The following is a 20,207-nucleotide window of genomic DNA, read 5'->3' as shown; positions in this document are numbered from 1 at the left end:
TATTCAAGGTCAAACGGGCAGATATGAACCAAGGTCCTTCAATTCCAGAGACCAGTGCTTCTTCCCTTATAACAGTTACACTGCCAGTTAGTGACAGTCCATATATCTAGAAATAGATAATAGTATTTTGAATAAAGTATCCTAAATTTAGCCTATAAACCAAAATTGTTTTAGTTCCTTAGTTTTACTAGGAGGAGTAATTATGCAGTTCCTATAATTTACTTTTGTTGAAATCAACTGGATCTTTTTGTAGATAAAGCTATAATCTTAGGAAGATACTTAGAGATGTCATGAGTCCATTTGCATGTTTCAAGCTGTTTTTGTTTTTGGCACTTGTGTGTGGGATGAAACATATGGTAACAATGTATAGCTAAACTAATATTTATTTAAAAAGCACTGTTATTTTTTCCTTTCTGAAGAATGGGTTTGAATCTTGCTAAAGATTATGTAGGAAATCAAGGGATGGAAACCCTGTATATGTGTTGCTTCTCACGGTGGTACTAAAGGTAAACTAGATACGATGAAACTTCAGCCATACCACTGAGAAAAGTAATCTCCATATAGAGTATGATTCCTGATAGCTCTGAGGAAGAAATAGATTGTGGGGAATAGCAGTGAAGCCAATAGTTGTAAAGTGCCGTTCACTAATGAGTCTTACAGATTGACTGAGGAAGTTTGCATGAATCTGGTATCATAGCCAAACAATGCCAGCCAATTTTTTTATATAGGAGCATGGACTTGAAACATAACAAATTTCTTTGAAATTATTTGGATTAAGGGGTGGTGATGAGGACCAGAAGCAAAATGTGTAAGAAAATTTGGTTTGTACAAAGGATAAAAAAAAAAGTTGACTATTACTACTTAACTTTAAATCCTATAGTTGCAGAATGGCACAGAATCTCTGAGCATCATCTCTTTTCAAACTGTCAAAAAGATGTGTCTTAGACAAATGTTCATTTTCCCTTTGGTGTGTCTAGTATTTCCTTAACTGAATCTCCTTATCTGAGTCCCTTTTACCAATTGAATATAAGCTCCTTAAGGACAGACCAAGTTTCATTTTTGTGTTTTTATCCCCAGAGCCTAGCACAGTGTCTGGCATATAGTAGGTGTTTGACAGATGCATTTTAGGTTGATTGAAGACATAAATTTTTTTCTCAGGCTTTTATACATTATGTGTTCATAACATTTGTTGTTAGGATCAGTCAATTTATTAAGTACCTACTATGTGCCAGGCATATTGCTTTCTCTGTATTTCATTTGTATTGGTTACTTTTCCCATAAGAGATTTATACTGTTTCACAAAACTCTTAATCTATGGATTAAATTCGTATTGTGGTGTATTTTGATAAATTCAATATCAGCATTATGAAAACATTTCACAAATAAGTTTATGAAGTCACTTATTTGTATTCTTGGTTATCTCCAATTAAAACTAAACAAGGAACTGCTCACTTTTTAACCTGAATAAAAAGTATAATAGAGAAGAGATTAAAATTTTGGAAAATTCCTGTAATTTTTCTATTCTACCCTCACCAGCTCAAACACGGATCCAAATTAAATGCAGGTATTCCCATGTATATAGACTGAAATTTGGGAAAATTCTTTGTTCACAGCTTCCTGTTCTGTTGTTAATTTCCTATTCTATCCTTACTCTTCAAACATAAATCCACATTAGTTGTGGATAGTTCTATGTATACAGGCACTAGAGGCAAAGTGTACAATTTTAATATAGCCTAAATATTTAAAATATTGCCCATTGTTTCCCTTTCCATACCATACCTCCCTGGTCTCCCCAGACCACTATATCTTTCTTACTTATTCCGTCACTCTCAGCCTTGGGAGATTGTTTTCTTTCTGGTTTTTTTTTCCTGTAACCACACAAAAATTCTTGACAAGAAAAATTTCCTTGTTCCTCTTCTTTTAAAATTTGATCTTCATTTTTTAAATCAAAAATAATCCTCTGACCCACGTAACATGACTAGAATGAGGAGAGTACTCTGTGTTGATACATATATATCAAAGGAAAAAAAGACAAAGTAAAATTTGATGTGTTTTTTTTAAACTAGCACTATCAGTCTCTAAAATGTTATAAGAACAGACCTAGAAAGTCTCCTTCAGAATCTCCAGAAAAGCCTCCATTTATCACCTTATCCTCTAATTATCCTCTTTGTTTTCTTAAGTATCAGCTTTCAAGATAAATTTAATAGTATTTCTTCAATTTGCTTTGCAGATTTTTGTTAATAGTATTTAAATAGTATCTGCTATACTTCCCCCCCCCCCCCCCCGTGGAAAAAGTACAGTATAGATTATGAGTTGCATTATAAATGATTTTGGAAAACTTGCTTAGGCATCAAGGAATCAAATTGCAATTTATAAACATCATTTCAGTGGGAGAATGTATTTAATTTCCAAACCAGCAATTTACAGAAAGCTTTTGGAACACAAGTCATCCAACTTAAAAACAGGTTGTATCTTAAACTTTGCACTAAATAGTTAGATTTTTCAACACATTTTCCAAATTCATGATGACTTTTCTTTGAGTTCATTACTTTGTCACTGAAGTCTTTGGAGTTCAGTTGCAAAATCATTTGAAGAAAGTGGTGACTACAGCTGTCCAGTAAAATCATTACTGATGAAGTTAACATTGGGTAACTGGAAAACCAGAGTATTGTTTATTGTACTGAGAGCTGTCCTTGAAACTAACCTTGATAGGGCAGAGATAAAGGTGGAAGTGCCCTCATTTTGCAGATGAGGAAACCAAGTCCAAGAGAGATAAAGTAGCTTCCCTGAAAGTCATAAATGCAGTAAAAAGAACTGAAATTCAAACCTAGTTGCATGCTTATAGTGTGCATCCATGCTGCCTAACAATTGTAACCTACAAGTGATACTAACTTATGTCAATAGATCAATAAGTATCAAGAGCCGGCTGTGTTGCCAGGCACTGTGCTAGGTGCTAGAGATACAAAGACAAAAATGAAATTGTCCTTGCCTTCAAGGAGCTTACACTCTTTAACAGAATTTCAGAATAATAAAGTTCTAAGAAACTTTGATCATGGATTGAATATATAGCTGAAAATTTATCAGAATTATTTGCCCTTTTGTTAAGAGCATCTTGATGGAAAATGGGTTATTTTACAAAAAAAGATTACATTTTTAGTATGTTTAATAATGCAGTAACTCCTTTTTATAGTTCTTTAAGGTTTCCAAAGTAATTTCCTTAAATTAATTTGGCAGATTGAGAAGCTAACTTTAAAGCTAAATTATTGATGCTAGTTGAATTGCAATAAAAATGGAAACCATTTCTGAGAAGTCATTTCACAAAAATTTATTTTACATACTTTTCAGAAACATTATATAATTTAACTATTTAGTCCTTAGTGTCACAAAATTCAGTATATTGTCTTTTCTTTAGGCCAAATAATCTTAGTTGATGTGACCTTCGTAAGATATACTTTCTAGCCCCTCTAACAAATTATGATGCTTCTCTCTGAACCTACTCAAGATTTCCATAATAAATGGTGACTACAGAAACCTGTCACTTTTCTGCTAAGGTCTGTACTAGGTATATCTTCTTTGGTCTTATGAATCACAGTACATTGCTTGTATTTTAAATTGTGTGTTTTCTGAGTCAAATTCTCTGACCTTCTAGGGGTTTTTTTTTTTGCTAATCAGAGGTAGGCAGTTACCTATTGTCTATATGAACAGTTTAATTTTCTTTAAGCATAGTCTTACATTTTTATGTCCCTAATTTGTAATTTAGAGTATATTGTATTCTTTTAGCTATCATATTCACATACATGAAACTTGATGTTTTCTGAAATTGCTTTTATTTAGTCGTGTTTACCCTTAAAAATGTGAAACACTGAGATATGATCACTGTAGAGGTCAACTTGATATCTAAACCCCTTCTTTGAATTTTTTGATAATAATTTTCTTTTTTTATATGATCTAGGTCACTAATAGTCTGGATCCTATTTAATTAAACAACAATTCACATATTTAAGTACTTACTGTTTATGCTTAGAAATATTACCTTCCCCCCTTTTTTCATGACATTATTGTAGGATTAAGATAGAGACTTTAGAGATAAGAAAATTAATTGGTGTAATTTGCTAGCTAGGCTACACTTTATTTCAGTGACATCACTCTCCCATCCTAAAAGATGTCATATGGAATCCCTTATAATTTCAGTGCTTTAGTGAATCACTTTTCTCATTACTGTGAGAATTCCCTCCATTTGTAACCCATCTACACTGTCTTAACTGGTGTGATTCTTGTCCATGTTCTCCCAAATGTCTTCTATAGAGGATCATGTTAAGAGGCCTTCTTTAGGTGTTTTTAGATTTCATTGGTACCAGTTCAGTTTGCTGTCTTGCTAGCCACTGTTCTAACTACATTACTGGCCAACCTTTTTTGAAGATATTACGTATAACACTTAATGAAACTAAACTAAAAATCATTACATAAACATGAAAATCAACTAAAAATCATTACATAGTAGAATTACATCATATTGGGCATAGTCACAGAAATTGAAGGTGGGAAGGAAAGTCAGTGGTAATATAATCCCATCCTGTACATGAAAGGAATCTCCCACTCTTAAGATACCCAGTATGTGGTAACTATCCTGCCTCTGCTTGAAGATCCCCAGGAAAGAGGCGCTTCCAACCTCTTGAGCAGCCTCTAATTGTCAGGAAGGGTTTTGTTGTTGTTGTTGTTGTTGTTGTTTTTACATAAAGCCTAAATTGACCTCTTTACAACTTAACCCATTGCTTCTGGCTCTGCCTCAGGCCCAACAGATCAAGTCTAATTTCTTTTCTACATGACAACCTTTCATTACCATCATCTGAGGGGCAGTATGATAAGCAGAATGAGTGAACTTGGAATTGGAAGACCTAAGTTCAGATCCCAGCTCATTTGCTTTATTATAGTGAGCAGTCATTTACTCCCTCAGTCCTACTTTCTTCATATATAAAATGGGATGACACTTGGAATACCTCACTCAGCAGGGTCACAGAGTACATAGATGGACTCAGAGACATGAAAATATCTCTGTTCAGCCTGGTCCCAACTTTATAGTTTTAGATAGAACATTCTAAAGCATATTCTCGATTCAGGAATTAGGTTGTAGCTAACCAGGTTACAGATTCCCACAAAACAAGTTTAATGTTTCATAACAATACTTAATTACTACAGAACTGAAAATGTGGTATGAGATTTTGAGAGGCTGTGTCCTTTTTAAAAGTAATTCATTTTCAGTAGGTGATTGAGTAGTACAATTATCTATATGTTTTAAGAATTAAGCAACATTGCCCTTAATACTATTTGTGCATGGGCACACACACACACACACACAGACACAGACACACACACACACACACACAACCCCATATGGGAAGGATTTTTGACAGCTGCTTTCTTGTATTACTACTCAAAATTTTTGTCTTTTCCTTCATCTCTATTTTATTTGGTATAGAAATTAAGATACGTATAAATATTTTCCTGGCTATATTAAATGTAGTTGTAGAGGTTCTGAATTTACCCCATTAATTGACAGGGGTTTTTTTTGTTTTGTTTTGTTTCTTTTTGTTTCCCAAAAATCCTTTAATTTTTTTTCTCATTAGCACAGGTCAAATAGTCCCTAGGCTATTAAGTATATAAAAATCTTTGTCTTGTTTTCTCTAGATGAGTGTGAGTGGTTTCTTAGACTGTTCCATTCATGAAATAGAAATGTATTTCATGATAGCAGTAGGCAGAATGAGAAGTTAGTACTCAAACATTTATTAAACACCTATTCTGTAATACAGTATTGTAGATTTTTTGCATTAAAGATTGAAAGTTTAATAAATAATTTCAAAAAAATGGCATGGAAAACATTTTTTACTACAGGATAATGTTCTCCTCAAAGGACTTTTTTTAACAGATTTTTTTTTGGGGGGGAGAAGGCACACACACACTTAAATTTCCTGGAGCCATTATAGAACTTTGGAATTCATTTAAAAGTGGTTTAGCATTAGTAAAATTAGGTTATCTGCTTTCAAAGTTATAAGTAGAGAAAGTAAACTAATTTTTTTAAAAAAAATATATTAGTTAAATCTTATGACCAATCAACATGGAAGGTCACAGTAAGGAAAGTAAGGAGGGAGGAAACAGGTGATGTATACATAGACACAGACAAGCAGAAAGAGACAAATAAACATAGAAATAGACTTAATGGAATAATGTCATCTTTGGGCCTTTTAGTATATTATTGCTCAAGGCTTTTGGGGTATTTTCATTATCATCAAAAAATGAAAGTATTTTTTGGTACCTGTACTGTAGGCCAGAAGAAATTAAGTGAAAAGCCATCTCAAGCCCATAGACTTGGAAGTTTCTTGGCTCTATTCTAAGGCAATAAGATAATATATATAAGTACCTCTATTATTAGAGGCATAATGTCACCCTTTCACTATCAGAAGCAGAAAGTGAGAGAAAGGGATTTGCCCCAGGTTATCAATTCATTTTCCTTCCTGTCACAGAAAGATGTTCTAAGATTCCTTTGTTCATTTGATTCTGAGGGAAGGAAGAGTAAGTGAGTTTATTTCCCTAGAAGTGAAATTGTACTTTGCTATGTTGTGGTTTTTTCTGCTTCCATACAACTGGATTACAGATGAGCCCTACAAGTTTAGGTCCGTACTTAGCTGGTTAGACCTTAGTTTGGTTAGACCTTCCCTTCTCCTCCCCCTGCCCCCTCCTCCCCAATCCCCTTTTATTCTTATCTTGCTTAGGGAGGCTATACTGAGCTAAAACTCTTACTTTCTTCTTTATTATTCTCTGTTATCTTGTGTCTAGAATCTTTTGAAGATCCTAGAATGTTTTAAACCCAGCACATATTGTTTTGCTTTGAAGAGAAGACTTGGGCTTAGGGCAAGGAGGAGTTTGAGAGAGAGAGACAGAGAGAGACAGACAGATATTAAGACTTTGCTTTTTGGCTCCAGGGGGCAGAAGTAGGAAATATGGGTAGATACTGTAAAGAGGCAATCTGTAGGCTTCATGCAAGGAAGATAAAAAATTTAAGAATTAGACTTAGCCAAGAGTAGAATGGACTTCCTCAAGAGGTAATAAATTCTGCCTCACTGGAAAACAGTCAAGTGAAAAGTGGATGCCCACTCACTTAAGTATGTTGTAGAGCAGATTCTTTTTCAGTTACTGGTTGAATTTAGGTGGCCTCTAACTTCACTTCGAATTTGGAGTCTCAATTGATATGTTTCCTAAAGATTTATTTGTTGATCTATCTGAGTCTGTTTCTATTTAAGAGGGGGTATGTGTTATGAGGTGGTGTGTGTCTGTGTGTGTGTGGCATGTACATATTTGTAGTAATGAATTCATTTCATCCACTGAACTCCTTATGACTTAATATCTTATCTCTTTGTGTTAATTCTGAGACTGCCCTTGGAAACAAAGAGCTAGTAAGGCAAGAATGGTATGAATATTCTTTTCCTGTTTTAGAAATGGTGGAAACAAGAGAGACTGTGTGAGATTGTAATTGACTTCTGAGTATGCTATTTTATGTATTTTGTTAGGTTTTATACTGCTTTTCATACATTTCATAATTTAATATATTTTATATTTCATAAGAGATCATAATACATTCATTATTATGAAATGTAATTCTATTCAAAATGCCAAATCAAACTGAACTGTTGCTTCATAGATATTTAAATAATACTACAGTTATTACACTGATGTAAGGACTGAGACAAAAGTATATTTTTAAAAAATTAGTGTCACTGACCTGTGTTTTTTAGAGACATTCTAGAGTTAAGTAATGAATTGATAAAAGTATTACCATTATTTCTAATTAAGAAATGTTTGAGACTGGTAGCAGTATAGATTAAGTAGCTGAAAAAAAATTCATGTGATATACTATTAATGAAACTGAAATCACTGATGTAATTGATAATTTGGCAGCAACAATAGTAATATATTTTCCTTCAAGTATTAGAGAAGTATGTGTATGTAAAATGTGTAATTTTAAATAAAATAAGACTTTAAAATTTAAAATAGCATAATTTTAAATTCTGTCACATTCATAGAAAATGATTGGATAGCTTTGTTTTCTTGAAAAAGTAAGCTGTTGTTTGCTGTGCCTTTTAGTAGTAGGTGCTCTATGAATTTTTACTGAATCAAATCATGTATAAGCACTGAAGCTCCTTTTTCTCTTCTAGGATCGAAGTCGAATGTATGACAGTTTGAACATGCACTCATTGGAAAACTCCCTCATTGATATTATGAGAGCAGAGCATGATCCTCTTAAAGGTAAGTTGTCATAAAATATGACATTGCCACTTTGTAAGAATGTTCTTTATAAGAACATAAGTGCTAAATAGTTCAAAAGTTCAGAAGTAACCAAACAAAAGTCTCATCAAAACTGACTTTTAAAGTTTCTCTTAAGGTTTATAAGCATTTATGCAGCCTCTATAAGGTAAACCTAAATTCCAACATCTATATTGACCATAGTTGGTGGCAATGTGTGGGGAGAGTGAGGAGGAGAAGGGGACAAAGAAAGGGACTGAGATAAGGACTGGACCTATGATTTCATTGGTATAGGAAAATCCCAGCAAAGAAACTCTCTTTAATAATCCAGATCAGTACCTGCTCTGCACCTTCTAGTCTTAGAGAATTGCCTGGGGTCACTGAGGGGCTAAAGTAACTTGTGTGTGATAACATAACATAGCTAGTATATATCAGAGGCAGAACTTGAACCCAGGTCTTCTTGACATTGAGGTCAGCTTTCTATCCACATTGCTTTTAGATTTATTCTGATGCACATTTAATATACTTAAATAGTGTTTTTATGATTTGGGGGAAATCCTACTCTTAAGAGGTCACCATGCATACTCTGAAGGTGAAATAAATGGCTTAAAACAAGTTTTTATAGTGATAGTTACTTTTCTAGATTTCAGCCTTATAGATATTAGTATATGAGCACATTCAGAATTTAAGTTATCCCCTCAGTCATCTTAATTTCACTCTCCTGACATGTCATAACGTTTACGTTTCCTTGTTCTCTTTTTATTTTTGTTCCTTTCCCATCACACCCACACACACACACAAAAGTTCTCGTCAAAATTTATAAGAGAAAGTAGAAGTAAAATATATCCAGTTTTTCAGACCCCAGCCTATAATCTATAGGCCCATAGCATATTTTCTGTGATGTACTTAGGTAATATGGTTTGGAGAAAAGAGAGCCCTGAACTTAATTGGAAGGCCTGGCTTGAGGTCCTAGTTCTGACATTTACCCTCTTTGAGTCTGCTTCCTTATTTCTAAAAATGGGAATATATACTATTTTTTCACAGAGCTGTTGGTAAACCTTGCCAACATTATATAAATATGAGCTGGAAGTGGCTGTAATTTAACACAGAAATATGAATCTAGACAATGGGTTATCTTAAATTTTTTTTTTGTAAAAGGGTTCATGCTAGAGATCAGTATAGTTTTTACCCTAAAATCTCAATCCTATCTTGGATAGACCAGATTGTCTAGTTATTTTCCACATTCTTTCTGTCTTAGTTTTGGTTGCAAAGAGGTTCTTTGCCATCCTGATTGCCTTATTGTAAGGAGTTCAAGAGATGTAAGTGGTTTTACTTAGACCTGTGCCAGTGGTAATTCTCTTCCTTTTGGTAACTGTATTTTAGAATTTTGTCTCTTATTGACTACAAATCCTCATTACTCATAGTCCTAGTAGATTAATTTTTTTTTAAGCTTACACTTGTTCTGGGTTTACTGTATACTGTATAATCAATGGAAATCAGTAGCCAGAACATTATGTTAGAGAAGAATTTAGAGAACTACTTTTTATCTTTTTAGTAGCTGTACAAAAGAAAGCTCTTGGAATTTCTGATGCAATATGGAGTCAGTATCATAATTGATAAATGTCAATATTGGACAAGTAAAAAAAATTTCTATTATTCCAACCTTTAGAAAGAATAATGGAGAGCATATTTCTTGTTACAAACCATATGGACTTTTTTTCAGTCTTTTATGAGAGAAGTAGGGGGATGGAGCTAAAAGAGAAGAGGTCTTAAAAAGCAGCAGATGAGTAGAATAGTTCTTTTTGGAGGGGAAGAAGGGGACAGATTTATTAGGAAATTGACAGCCCCAGAATAGTTGTTCTTGACAACTCTCATATAATTTGACCCAAGAAGTTCTTAACCTTTTTGTGTCATGAGCCCTTTTGGTAGTTGGGTGAAGTCTGTGCACCACTTCTCAGAATAACGGGGTTTTTAAGACGTAAAGAACATAGGATTTCAAAGGAAATTTATTATATTGAAATACACTTAGCAAAATATTTCTTAAAACAAGCTCACAGACTTCAGGTTAAGAACCTTTGGTCTAGGAATACTTGTTCTGTGATAGTTTAGTAGAAGAGTTACCCCTCCTACGTTATGATTTTTAAAACAGTTTGAATTGTTACACTGAACTGTAGGCAATCTGCCATTAAGTTTCACTCACTGTATGTAGGCTTCTAGTTGTATTTGCTTTGAGGCTGCTCTGTTTTTCATCTAAATTTGCTAAGTATGCATGAGGAACTTTTGGCCCAGTTTCAGCCCCCAGCTTAATATCATTTAGCCTTCAGTTTTAAGACCAAGATAGACTCTCCATTTGTACCTGAAGTAGAAAAAACAGAACAGCACTTTAAAAGTTCTTATTGGCAGAGTTTTTTTGTTTTTGTTTTTGCTCTTTTGCTTTTTGGTGAGGCAGTCAGGATTAAGTAACTTGCCCAGGTTCACAGCTAGTAAGTGTCAAGTGTCTGAAGCCAGATTTGAACTCAGATCATCCTGACTCCAAGGCCAGAGCTCTATTCACTGCACCACTTAGCTGCCTCTTAGTGGCAGTTTTTTAAAGTGCCAAGTTAAAGATGTCATTGCTTGTGAAATTATTTTCTTCAAAAAGAAATACAATATTCCTTACTTTCTTGCATTGGAAATAGGGTTTGTCTATGAAAATGAAGAAAAGATTTCAAGAATAATCTTCCAGATTCTAAGTAAGAAAGAAATGCTTCTTGTTAGAAATATTTATATGTTCCTTATGTTAAAAAAAATTTTTTTCCTCAAAGAAAATTTTCTCTCAGGTAAACATTTAAAAGAAGCCATAGTGGTTTTTCCTCTGCCTTTCTTCCTCCTTTTTGTCCTTTAACTCTGCCCTCCCCCATCAATATGTTCTTTATTGATCAAAATATATTTGTATACCTAGTATACATATTCATCCTAGCTAGAACTTAGTGTATCCTAAAATAAAACTTGAAGAATCTGAAATTTTTTTATTGTTAGTAGGAACATCAGTAGTTTTAGAGAAAGTTAACAAAATATGATTTAAAGTAAATAAAATAGTTTTATGAAGTGCTTCTAATAGTCATCAAAATTTTTAAAAAGTACTTTAAAAAGCCTTATTCCTTTTGTTTATTTTTAGTAGAATGGATGTCTCATTTGTCAGTTTGTAAGTTTGACCAGATAAAGTTCAATTTTAAGTAATTTTCAAGTCCAGCTTTATTCATTTGAAAGCTCTAAAATAAAAGACAGGCTAGCTAAAGAAATCTGAATTTAGTTACTAAATTTCTTTATACAGCACTGATTGCAGAATTCCCCATCATTCTAATTATTGCAATTATATTATCAAATATGAAATATGCCCTCTTAAAGCATTTAGAAAATTTGAAAAATTAAAATTAAAAAAGTCCTTGGAATTTTAAGGACTTCATAGCATCTGTAATGACTGGGGTCTTGAGATTTTTTCCTACCTTAGGCATGTGGAACAGTTTTATATTAGCTATATACAAAATTGATCACCATGCTCCTAACAGCAGATTTTTAAGCATGTTGTATCACCACTAAGTTTTTTTGAAATTCCGTTTTTAATTATCGTTATTACAGCCATCAGTTTACATAAGTCAGAAATAACTAACATTTCCCTTTTCATTTCTTGTTTTTATTCTGTGAATCAGATACAATCTTTTGCTGGAATAATAAATCTTAGATAAGTAGTTGAGAAAATGTATTCTTTTCAGTGATATTTTTGTGTTCTAAAAAGCATATAGAGAGTATTGTAGAGAAAGTATTGGATCTATAAGTTGTAGCTCAAGATTTGTCATTGCTGTAATCTTAGAAAAGTCACTTAAATTTTCCCTTTGCTTTTGTTTCTTCATTTGTAAAGTATATAATAAAATTATTGGACAGAGTTATTATTATGAAGCTTAACTGAAATAATGTCTGTAACTTTAAGAAAAAATCCATGATTTGGTTAGAGGCAGTTAGGTGGTACAGTATATACAGGCCTAAAGTCTGAATCTATAATATGGTCTCAGACACTGTGTGACCTTCAGTGAGTTACTTAACCTTTGTCAATTTTATAAACTTTAAAATAACACCTATCTCAATCAAGCACTGAGGGTACAAAAAGAGGCAAAAGACAGTCCTTGTCCTCAAGGAGTTTACAGCCTAATGGGAAAGGCCATGCAAACAAATATACACAAAGCAAGCTATATACGGGACCCATAAGAAATAATTAATTGAAGGAAAGCAATGAATTAAGAGAGGTTAAGGAAGGCTTCCAGTAAAAGGTAGGATTTTAGTTGGGACTTTTAGGAAGCCAGAGAGGTCAGAAAGCCTTTTGGAAAAGGAAGGGTTATTATCAGGGTCAAATGAGATAATATTTATAAAGCATTAAGCATAGCGTGACTGGCACATAGTAAGCATTTAATAAATGCTCATTCCATTCATTCCCCTTCCTCCCATGAATACAAATTGCAAACAGTCTTTGAATGTTTCTGTGGACAAAAAATGTATAATCAATTGTTATGAAGTTTCTCTGGATCTCTAGGCTGGTCTTCATATGACAGATATTCATCCATCACCAGCCTTTTCCTTCTTGGAGTAGAATTTCCTAGTTTTTGCTTTTATGGGATAGCCTTCAGGAATCCAGGGCCAATTCCACACCACTGTGAGGCATCAGAATAGGATTTAAATAGAAGAAGAAAAATGTAGAGCTGTTCATAATTACTAAGTCTTATTTGTTAGTTCTTTATGTATTTTCTGGCATTGAAAATGGAACTTAAAAATTAACATATTTGTAAATAATTAGGTAGAACATACAACATTATGGATCAAGTATTAAGGTATTAAGGTTGAATTTTATGAAAAGGAAGGTAGGATTGCGTTTTTATTAGACAAAGAAAACCCGTCTGTGTGGAGCCAGGAAAAGAGCAGGTATGAGACCTTTTGGTATTTAATATTTTTGTATGATAATGCTCTTAGACTTTAAGGGAGTCATATATCAGGAGTAGAAAATGTGGTTATACAGGGTCAAAAATGACTACCCTGCCTTGACTCTGAGTACATCTATTGAAGAGTAAAGCTGATCTAAGCTACATGCCATATTTTCTTCTATTGGGATCCAGGAGGGAGGCTGAATAGAAAATAGAATGTAGTCAGACACAAGAAGCATCCACCTAAGTTCTTGAGCTTTATAATTGAATGTTGATACGGTATTGTAAGGAAGAAATATTAGGTATTTTTACTTGAGGAAACACTGTTTTCTTAGTGGTTTAGAGAGGTGAAGACTTCATATTTGTGAGTTCTATTTCACAAGATTTATTTAGGGATTAGTTTAATTCTGACACAAATTCATTGTGTGACCTTCATGAATCACCACTCTTAAGTTTCCTTATCTGAAAAGCTGAAAAGCAAGTGTGGCTAGATTGGCTCTATTAAACATGAGAACTTCTCTTGTCATGGCTCGTGGGAATTTCATTGGAGTCAGCAAATGTTAATAAGCTGATTTTTGAGGACACTTGGAACATGTACTGGGATTGCTAGAGGAAATAATTGGGAAAAGAAAAGAATTATTCAGTCAAACAATGAGAATTCAGGGTTCTGTCTTTCCTAGTTTTTGTTGTTGTTTTTCCCAGAAACGTGTAAAAGAATCAGAATAAAGGCTTATTAGTGTGATAATTATCACTTTATTAGAAAATTTATTTCTTCCCGTACCCCGTATAGGACATTTTATATTCCTCTCTAGTGGCTTTGTATAGCTCCTGCCCTGCCCCCATCCCCCACCCCAATACTCTGCCTATTCACTTCTACAGAACTCTTAGAACCTTAGTCTCACTTCAAATTCTCCTTACTGTCTCAAACCTTTTCCTGAGGCCTCCAGTTGTTAGTAGTGTTCCTCCCCACTGCTCCGTTCCGTTTACTACTTTGTCTGTGTTTAAACTTGTCTCCCCACTGTAGAATGTAAGCTCTGTATAGACAAGGATTATGACACTTGTAATTGTATCCTGCATACCTAGCACAATATTAGGCATATAGTAACACTTAATGAATGTTTGTTGATTGATTTCCCGCTCTCCCCCCAATAAATCATCTTCAGATAGACATAGATCCTAGCTATTCAACAACAGACTGTTGACTGGTGTGATCAATTGATTCAACAGTAGACTAATGTGAGCTAATGTCATTGCAAGTGTTGTAACTGGCACTAGAGGGTTATCTACCAATATGGTGTTGTTAGATTGGACTGGATCTCTTCCAGTGCTAAGATTTTATGATTCTTCTAAAAATTGTTTCAAATATGGAAAATAAAAAAGTTTTAAGAATAAGTTACAGTATTTTCACAGTAGATAATGTTACTTTAACAAAAGTTAAATTTCATGTCATTGGTATTTATAATTGTGTATTACTTTCTCCTCCTTGGTAGTAATGAATTTGGAGAAGGAACCACCACTAAGATAGGCTTCTGTGTGTGAAATGGTCATCAGAGTTGAAAAGAACGATTTCATCTTTTGATTCTTGAGTCAGGAGTTGCTTGAATCACAAAAATGTTTATACTTTTGTGAGCATTCAACAAGTTTCAGTACCTGGCAGTGTGCCTGTATGAATTAGAAAGAGTCTTTTCAGAATGTTAACTTACCTGATGTTTCTCAGTTTTTATAGTGGCATGCTTGGCAATAAGAGTTTAATGAAACATCTGAATACCAGCTAATTAAAAAAAAAAGAAATTTAAGACATCTGCAACCAAAAAATTGCCATTTATTTACTGACAGTAGTGATTTCTGTAATCCCAAAATAAGAAAAGCCATTGGCTATTTGCTTTTGAAGTGTATTTTTCCACATACAGATTATTGGTATGTGTTCTGGTATTTAATAGTATTTAGGCCTATATGGAGAAAAATACCTATTTGCAAATAAGAATCTGTAACTTGAGCAAAATGTGGAGAATCATTTAGTATCAACTGATTTGTCAGTCAGTATACTTTTGAAGTGGTGCTGGCAGTGAAAATAACGAATTAGCTTTGTCTTATTGCTGCTTAATGTTTTGTTCATTGTAATGGTTTTATTCCTATGAGATACTCACCTTCCAGAACCTAACTTTGAAGAAATTGACTGGTAGCCAAATCAGTTCCCATAAAGTCAAGAGTTTTATTCTCATTTCAAGATAGAACTAAAATAGAACTAATAAATCCTAGAATTTTAGAGCTAAGAGGAATCTTAGACATCACTTAATCTGTCCTTTTTCTCAGGTGACTAAAACCTAGGTCATGAATCCTAGTTGAATATACTTTCTAGTATATCATGCTGCCTCCCTTTTTAATGGGGGAACTTAATATCAAATGACTTTATAATTTTCCTAATTTCGCAGTGCAATTCTGGCCACTTGCAATATAAATAGGCATAGTTTCACTTGAGCTGTAGCAGCATTTTAAACAAAATAATAAAGTCCTATGAAGTGTTTATTTTATGGCTAGAAAGGCTGGAAAAGTGATTTCCTTCTTTTTTCCTCCACTCATTCATGTCCTGCAGCCAAAATAAACATTATCAAATATTTATTAGGCATCAGGTGTGTACTAGGGATATGTGATAGTGGGAAATAGAAAGGAAGATTTGACCCTGGCTTCAACAAGTTAATAGTCTAGTAAGGGAGAGATGATATGTACAGAAGTGTTTTCAGAACTCCGTTTTCTTTTTCCTGTTCCATATAGAAGAGAGGCATCACCTCTCAGACTGGCAAAATGGAAACTAAGTTGCTGTTACTATGAATTTGTCTGTTTATTATTTATACCTTCTGAGCCTAAGGAAAATGTTTTGAATCAAGAGGTCAACTGTTGGGCATAGACTGAATCCCACTGGGATAAAAAGTAAGAGATAGTGAGTAGGTCCTTCAGAGGATATTACTATGCTTTAGTTTAAAAAGGTGTTTTGCCACTAAGTTACGTATCTGATTTAAGTTTCCTACAGCCAAATAGAAGTGACGTGTGTGTGTGTGTGTGTGTGTGTGTGTGTGTGTGTGTGTGTGTTTTAACTCTTCTTTTCCTTTTCGTACATGATCAGATTTCTTAATTCCATATTGCAGCAAATATCCTTTACTGATTTGGATACACCATAAGATAATTTAAATCTCCTAGACCACCCATAGTACTGATATATATTGTGCACTTTAAAACTCCCCTTACTGTAACCATTTTAAACATTATGTAGTTGAGAGCAATATACTAAATGCTCTCCTATTGATCATGAAATTCTGTTCCTAAAGTAGTTGCTAGGATACATAACAGGCTTTACATTTTAGCAATTTCCTAGATAGGTCTGAAAAAATAGTCTGAAACTGTAAGAGACTTAGAATTTAATTGCTTTCATCTTTGAATCATTGGCCAGTTTGTCATATAAATTCAGGCTTAAAGATTTTTTCCCTCCCACACCTCCAACAAGTAAATGCTGGGTAATTATAAGAAAATAAGTATTATAATTACGGAACTGTTCAGCAAAGATAATGTGAAAATATTTGGTTTTATGTATTTCAACTTTATTTTATATTGTCTTGTTTCACAAATGTTCTATTTTCCTATATCACTTGGTAGACAGATGAATTTCTCAGTAACGTTTGTTTGTAGACACATTTTTGCATAATTGTACGTAGTAGAACCCCATGGCAGACTAAAAATTTTTTTTTCCATTCACTTACTACTTTTAAATGTCATAGTTGCTTTTTTTGGGTCATTTAGGTATATGCCATTATTTTATCCCAGTTTTGTTGTTGTTGTTTTGTTTTTTACATTTTGGAAAAGTAATTCAAGTAGATAAAAATTCCAGGCTACTTAGGAAATAGATTGAGTAAAACATGGCATCTTTTGAAAAGAGAAGACTAAAGCATTGGCACTATTTCTGGATTTCAGGAAACAAAGTGGCTTTATTTTGTTGGTGTTACTTCTACAGCATATTGTGATCTTATGATTTGAGTTTTAAAATAAAAATTTTCTTTAACTCTGATCAAAGAAATTTCTAGCTAATGGACTTCAAATTAAATATTGTTCTTTTTAGTTCTCAAGATAACTATTTTAAAAGATTAACTATCCTTTTATTTCCTCAATATCTCATAATTTCTTCCTCCCTCCAAAGGTCGATTGAGCTATCCTCATCCAGGGACTGACAATCTTTTGATGTTAAATGGTAAGTGATATAAACATACTCTGTAGTTGAGTCATGTATATACTAGTGTAGTAGTGTTTCTAAAATTTTTCTCTAAAACACTTCTTGCTAAGGTAGCTTGAATGTTTAGTAGAAGACAGTATTACTATATGAGAAACAGAAACAGAAGTTCTATTTGTCATATAGTTTGGATAGAATTATAGAAGATTAGGTAGAATTGTGGAGAGCAAAAGTGATAATTTTATATTTAATATATTTTTGGCTGTATTCAGGCAAGGTGCATTGGTATATTTGAGGACAGTACAGTTCTATTAGCATTGCCTTGGACTAGGAAGCCTACATAATTATATTTTAATGTATGCCTTTTCTCCCCACCACAGTTTGAAACTCTTTGAGGTTAGGGGTATGATTTCCTACTCCCAATCCCCCACCCCCAAAAAAACACCTATCTTAAGTGCCTTACATGTAGCAGATACTCAGTTTGTATCTGCTAGCCAGTTGCTTTGATAATGATTCAATAATCATACTTACCAGACATGGAATAATATAAAAAGTCTTTTGTTGAAATTGTTCCTAGTAGATAAGCATTTACCGTATTACTTAGTATGTATTCAAAGATGCATATGTGCTCAATAATTAGTTGTAGGAATGTAGTGGAATGTAGAGATCAGAATATGGATGTACATTCTGAAATGATAATTCTGAAAAAAGATGAGTGTTTCACAAAGGAGAAAAGACAAGTGATCTGAATGGAAATTATTTCAAGAATTCCAAGCATTACAGCTAAACTAAGACTTCAGTTTCTTTCTGCTAAAGATGTTATAAAATAGAAATGGATTGGACATCAAAAGCAAAGAAGGTTACAATTAATCCATGTTAGCTAGGCTTGTAGAAGTGGGAAATCGGTAAAGCAGGGGCGTGGAGCTACTGTCTGGTCTGAATCAAGAGATGCTATATATAATAGTCTTTTGGAGAGAGGCAAAGTGGTAGAACAGGAATTAATTGAAAGACTGATTGAGGGAGGAACTCTAAGCATATGGGGGAATCATTTTAAAGGTCATAGTGTTGCAGTTAATCAGTCACTCAGATGTTTGTACCTAGAGCCAGTGAAGTTGTTTGATATAGTATTCAGGGAAGTGGACTACACTTAGAATTCATTTATTTATTATTTGCATATACTTAAGGAGTTAGAATTCACCAGAGATGGTGAAATCTACCATGTTGCTCACTCCAACCCTTTCCCACTCCTGGGGGAAATTAAAGCATACTTTCTCAAGTAATTTGTCAACTAGTAGCATGGGTCCAGAACTCTAAAACCTTGACTTAAAAAGCAGTGTATTGTTATATTTTGACCTACATACATGAAAGGATATTTTGTTAGGAAATTTTTGATAGGGAGGATGGGACAGGGAGGAATTCTAAGTTCTTTTTATAATTATTAATATGGTTATATGTTTAGAATAGTTTTAAAATGGTAGTTTTCACTTATGTCCTACAGTTTTTGGATTATAAAATAGCTGTTATTAGGAGATTAAGCAATAATTTCTCTGTTAAATTTCTGCATTACTTCTTAAGTCCTTTGTGGTATTCAAATACTTCAAGATACATGATTCAAATTTTTATTTTGACTTTTAAAAAAATGGTTAAGTTTTATGATATATATTAAATATTAAATATATTAATTAGCATGTTCTTTGGAAGGAAAGTTACCTACAGAATGTTTTTTTTTTCCACTGACAAAAAAAGATGTCAAATTTTTAACAAACCAGTATGATCACAAATGTGCATTAAAATGTAAAATATTTGACTGGTATATACATTTTAATTTAAGAGTAATAATTATATTACTTTTTAAAAACTTCCTTTTTTGGTAACCTCAAATGTAATTGCTAACAACAAATATAATAAAAAACTCTTAAGTGGTGATTTTACTAATAGTTGCAAACATTTGTAAACAAGTTTGTGACATGAGCTAGCATTGGTAGAGTGTTCTACCATGTGTTTTAGTAAACTTTTTGAAAATATATTTTTATTGGTACCTTGTTTTTAACTCACTTAAATTTCCCTCTTTCATCTCTTCCCCATCTCCTCTCCCTTATGGCAAATAATTTTTTTTTTTTAGTTAAACTTCAAAACAAGATATACATTTTAAGGACCATTTTTCTTTCCCAGTGATACCCTCTGTCGCCTTTAAATACTTTCCCTCTACTCAGTTTGAGCAGGCAAATTAGTACTGCATTTATAAGAGTAGGCAAACCTAGAAATGTTAGATCACTTTAAACTTAAAGTGGGAAAATAGGTGCTGAAAAGTAGGAAATCAAAATTCGATTGTAAGGAAGTAAAACTCCTCTGTGTTTTGAAAGAAATCAATTTTGAGGGCTGATATAGCAGTAATCAGGAAATGTAATAAGCTTGGCTGAATAGGGGGAAGAGGAGGTTAGACAGCTAGTATCTGAAAATTTGAAGTCAAGAAATCAAGGTTGTTAAGAAAAGTGAAGAAGTCAAGGAAGGGGCTTAGAAGGAGGTTGGGAGATAAATTTTTTTTAAGTTTTTAAGTCCACATGTGATTATTTTCATTATATTTTGTTTTGCAATGAAGATAATAAGTGGTATTTGTACCATATTCTGTCTGTAGTAGACATTTACTGAATATTGACTTTAAAAAACTGTCACTTATGGTACATAGAAATATTACATATTAGCTGCATACCCAGTGAGTCACCAATCTCTTAAATTTATATTTTGTT

General features: G+C 33.3%; 1 protein-coding gene across 9 annotated transcripts in view; it reads left to right on the top strand.

Moving 5' to 3' along the window:
• The window catches only part of CPEB2 (cytoplasmic polyadenylation element binding protein 2), a 110,636-nt gene that overhangs the window by 12,985 nt on the left and 77,444 nt on the right, over positions 1-20,207 (top strand). For 8 of the 9 annotated variants that reach the window (XM_078148711.1, XM_020993104.2, XM_020993096.2 and 5 more), the window contains 2 exons: positions 8,208-8,298; positions 17,431-17,481. In XM_078148711.1, the coding sequence (XP_078004837.1) occupies positions 8,208-8,298; positions 17,431-17,481 (142 nt within the window). The remainder of the gene's footprint in view (positions 1-8,207; positions 8,299-17,430; positions 17,482-20,207) is intronic. The other variant, XM_078148709.1, reaches the window with a different exon arrangement.

This window comes from Phascolarctos cinereus, unplaced genomic scaffold (genome assembly GCF_003287225.1).
Source record: "Phascolarctos cinereus isolate Bilbo 61053 unplaced genomic scaffold, phaCin_HiC Scaffold_9;HRSCAF=440, whole genome shotgun sequence".
NCBI classification, from domain to species: Eukaryota; Metazoa; Chordata; class Mammalia; order Diprotodontia; family Phascolarctidae; genus Phascolarctos; species Phascolarctos cinereus.
The sequence above is the reverse complement of the archived record's forward strand: the minus strand, read 5'-3'. Positions and strand labels throughout refer to the sequence as shown.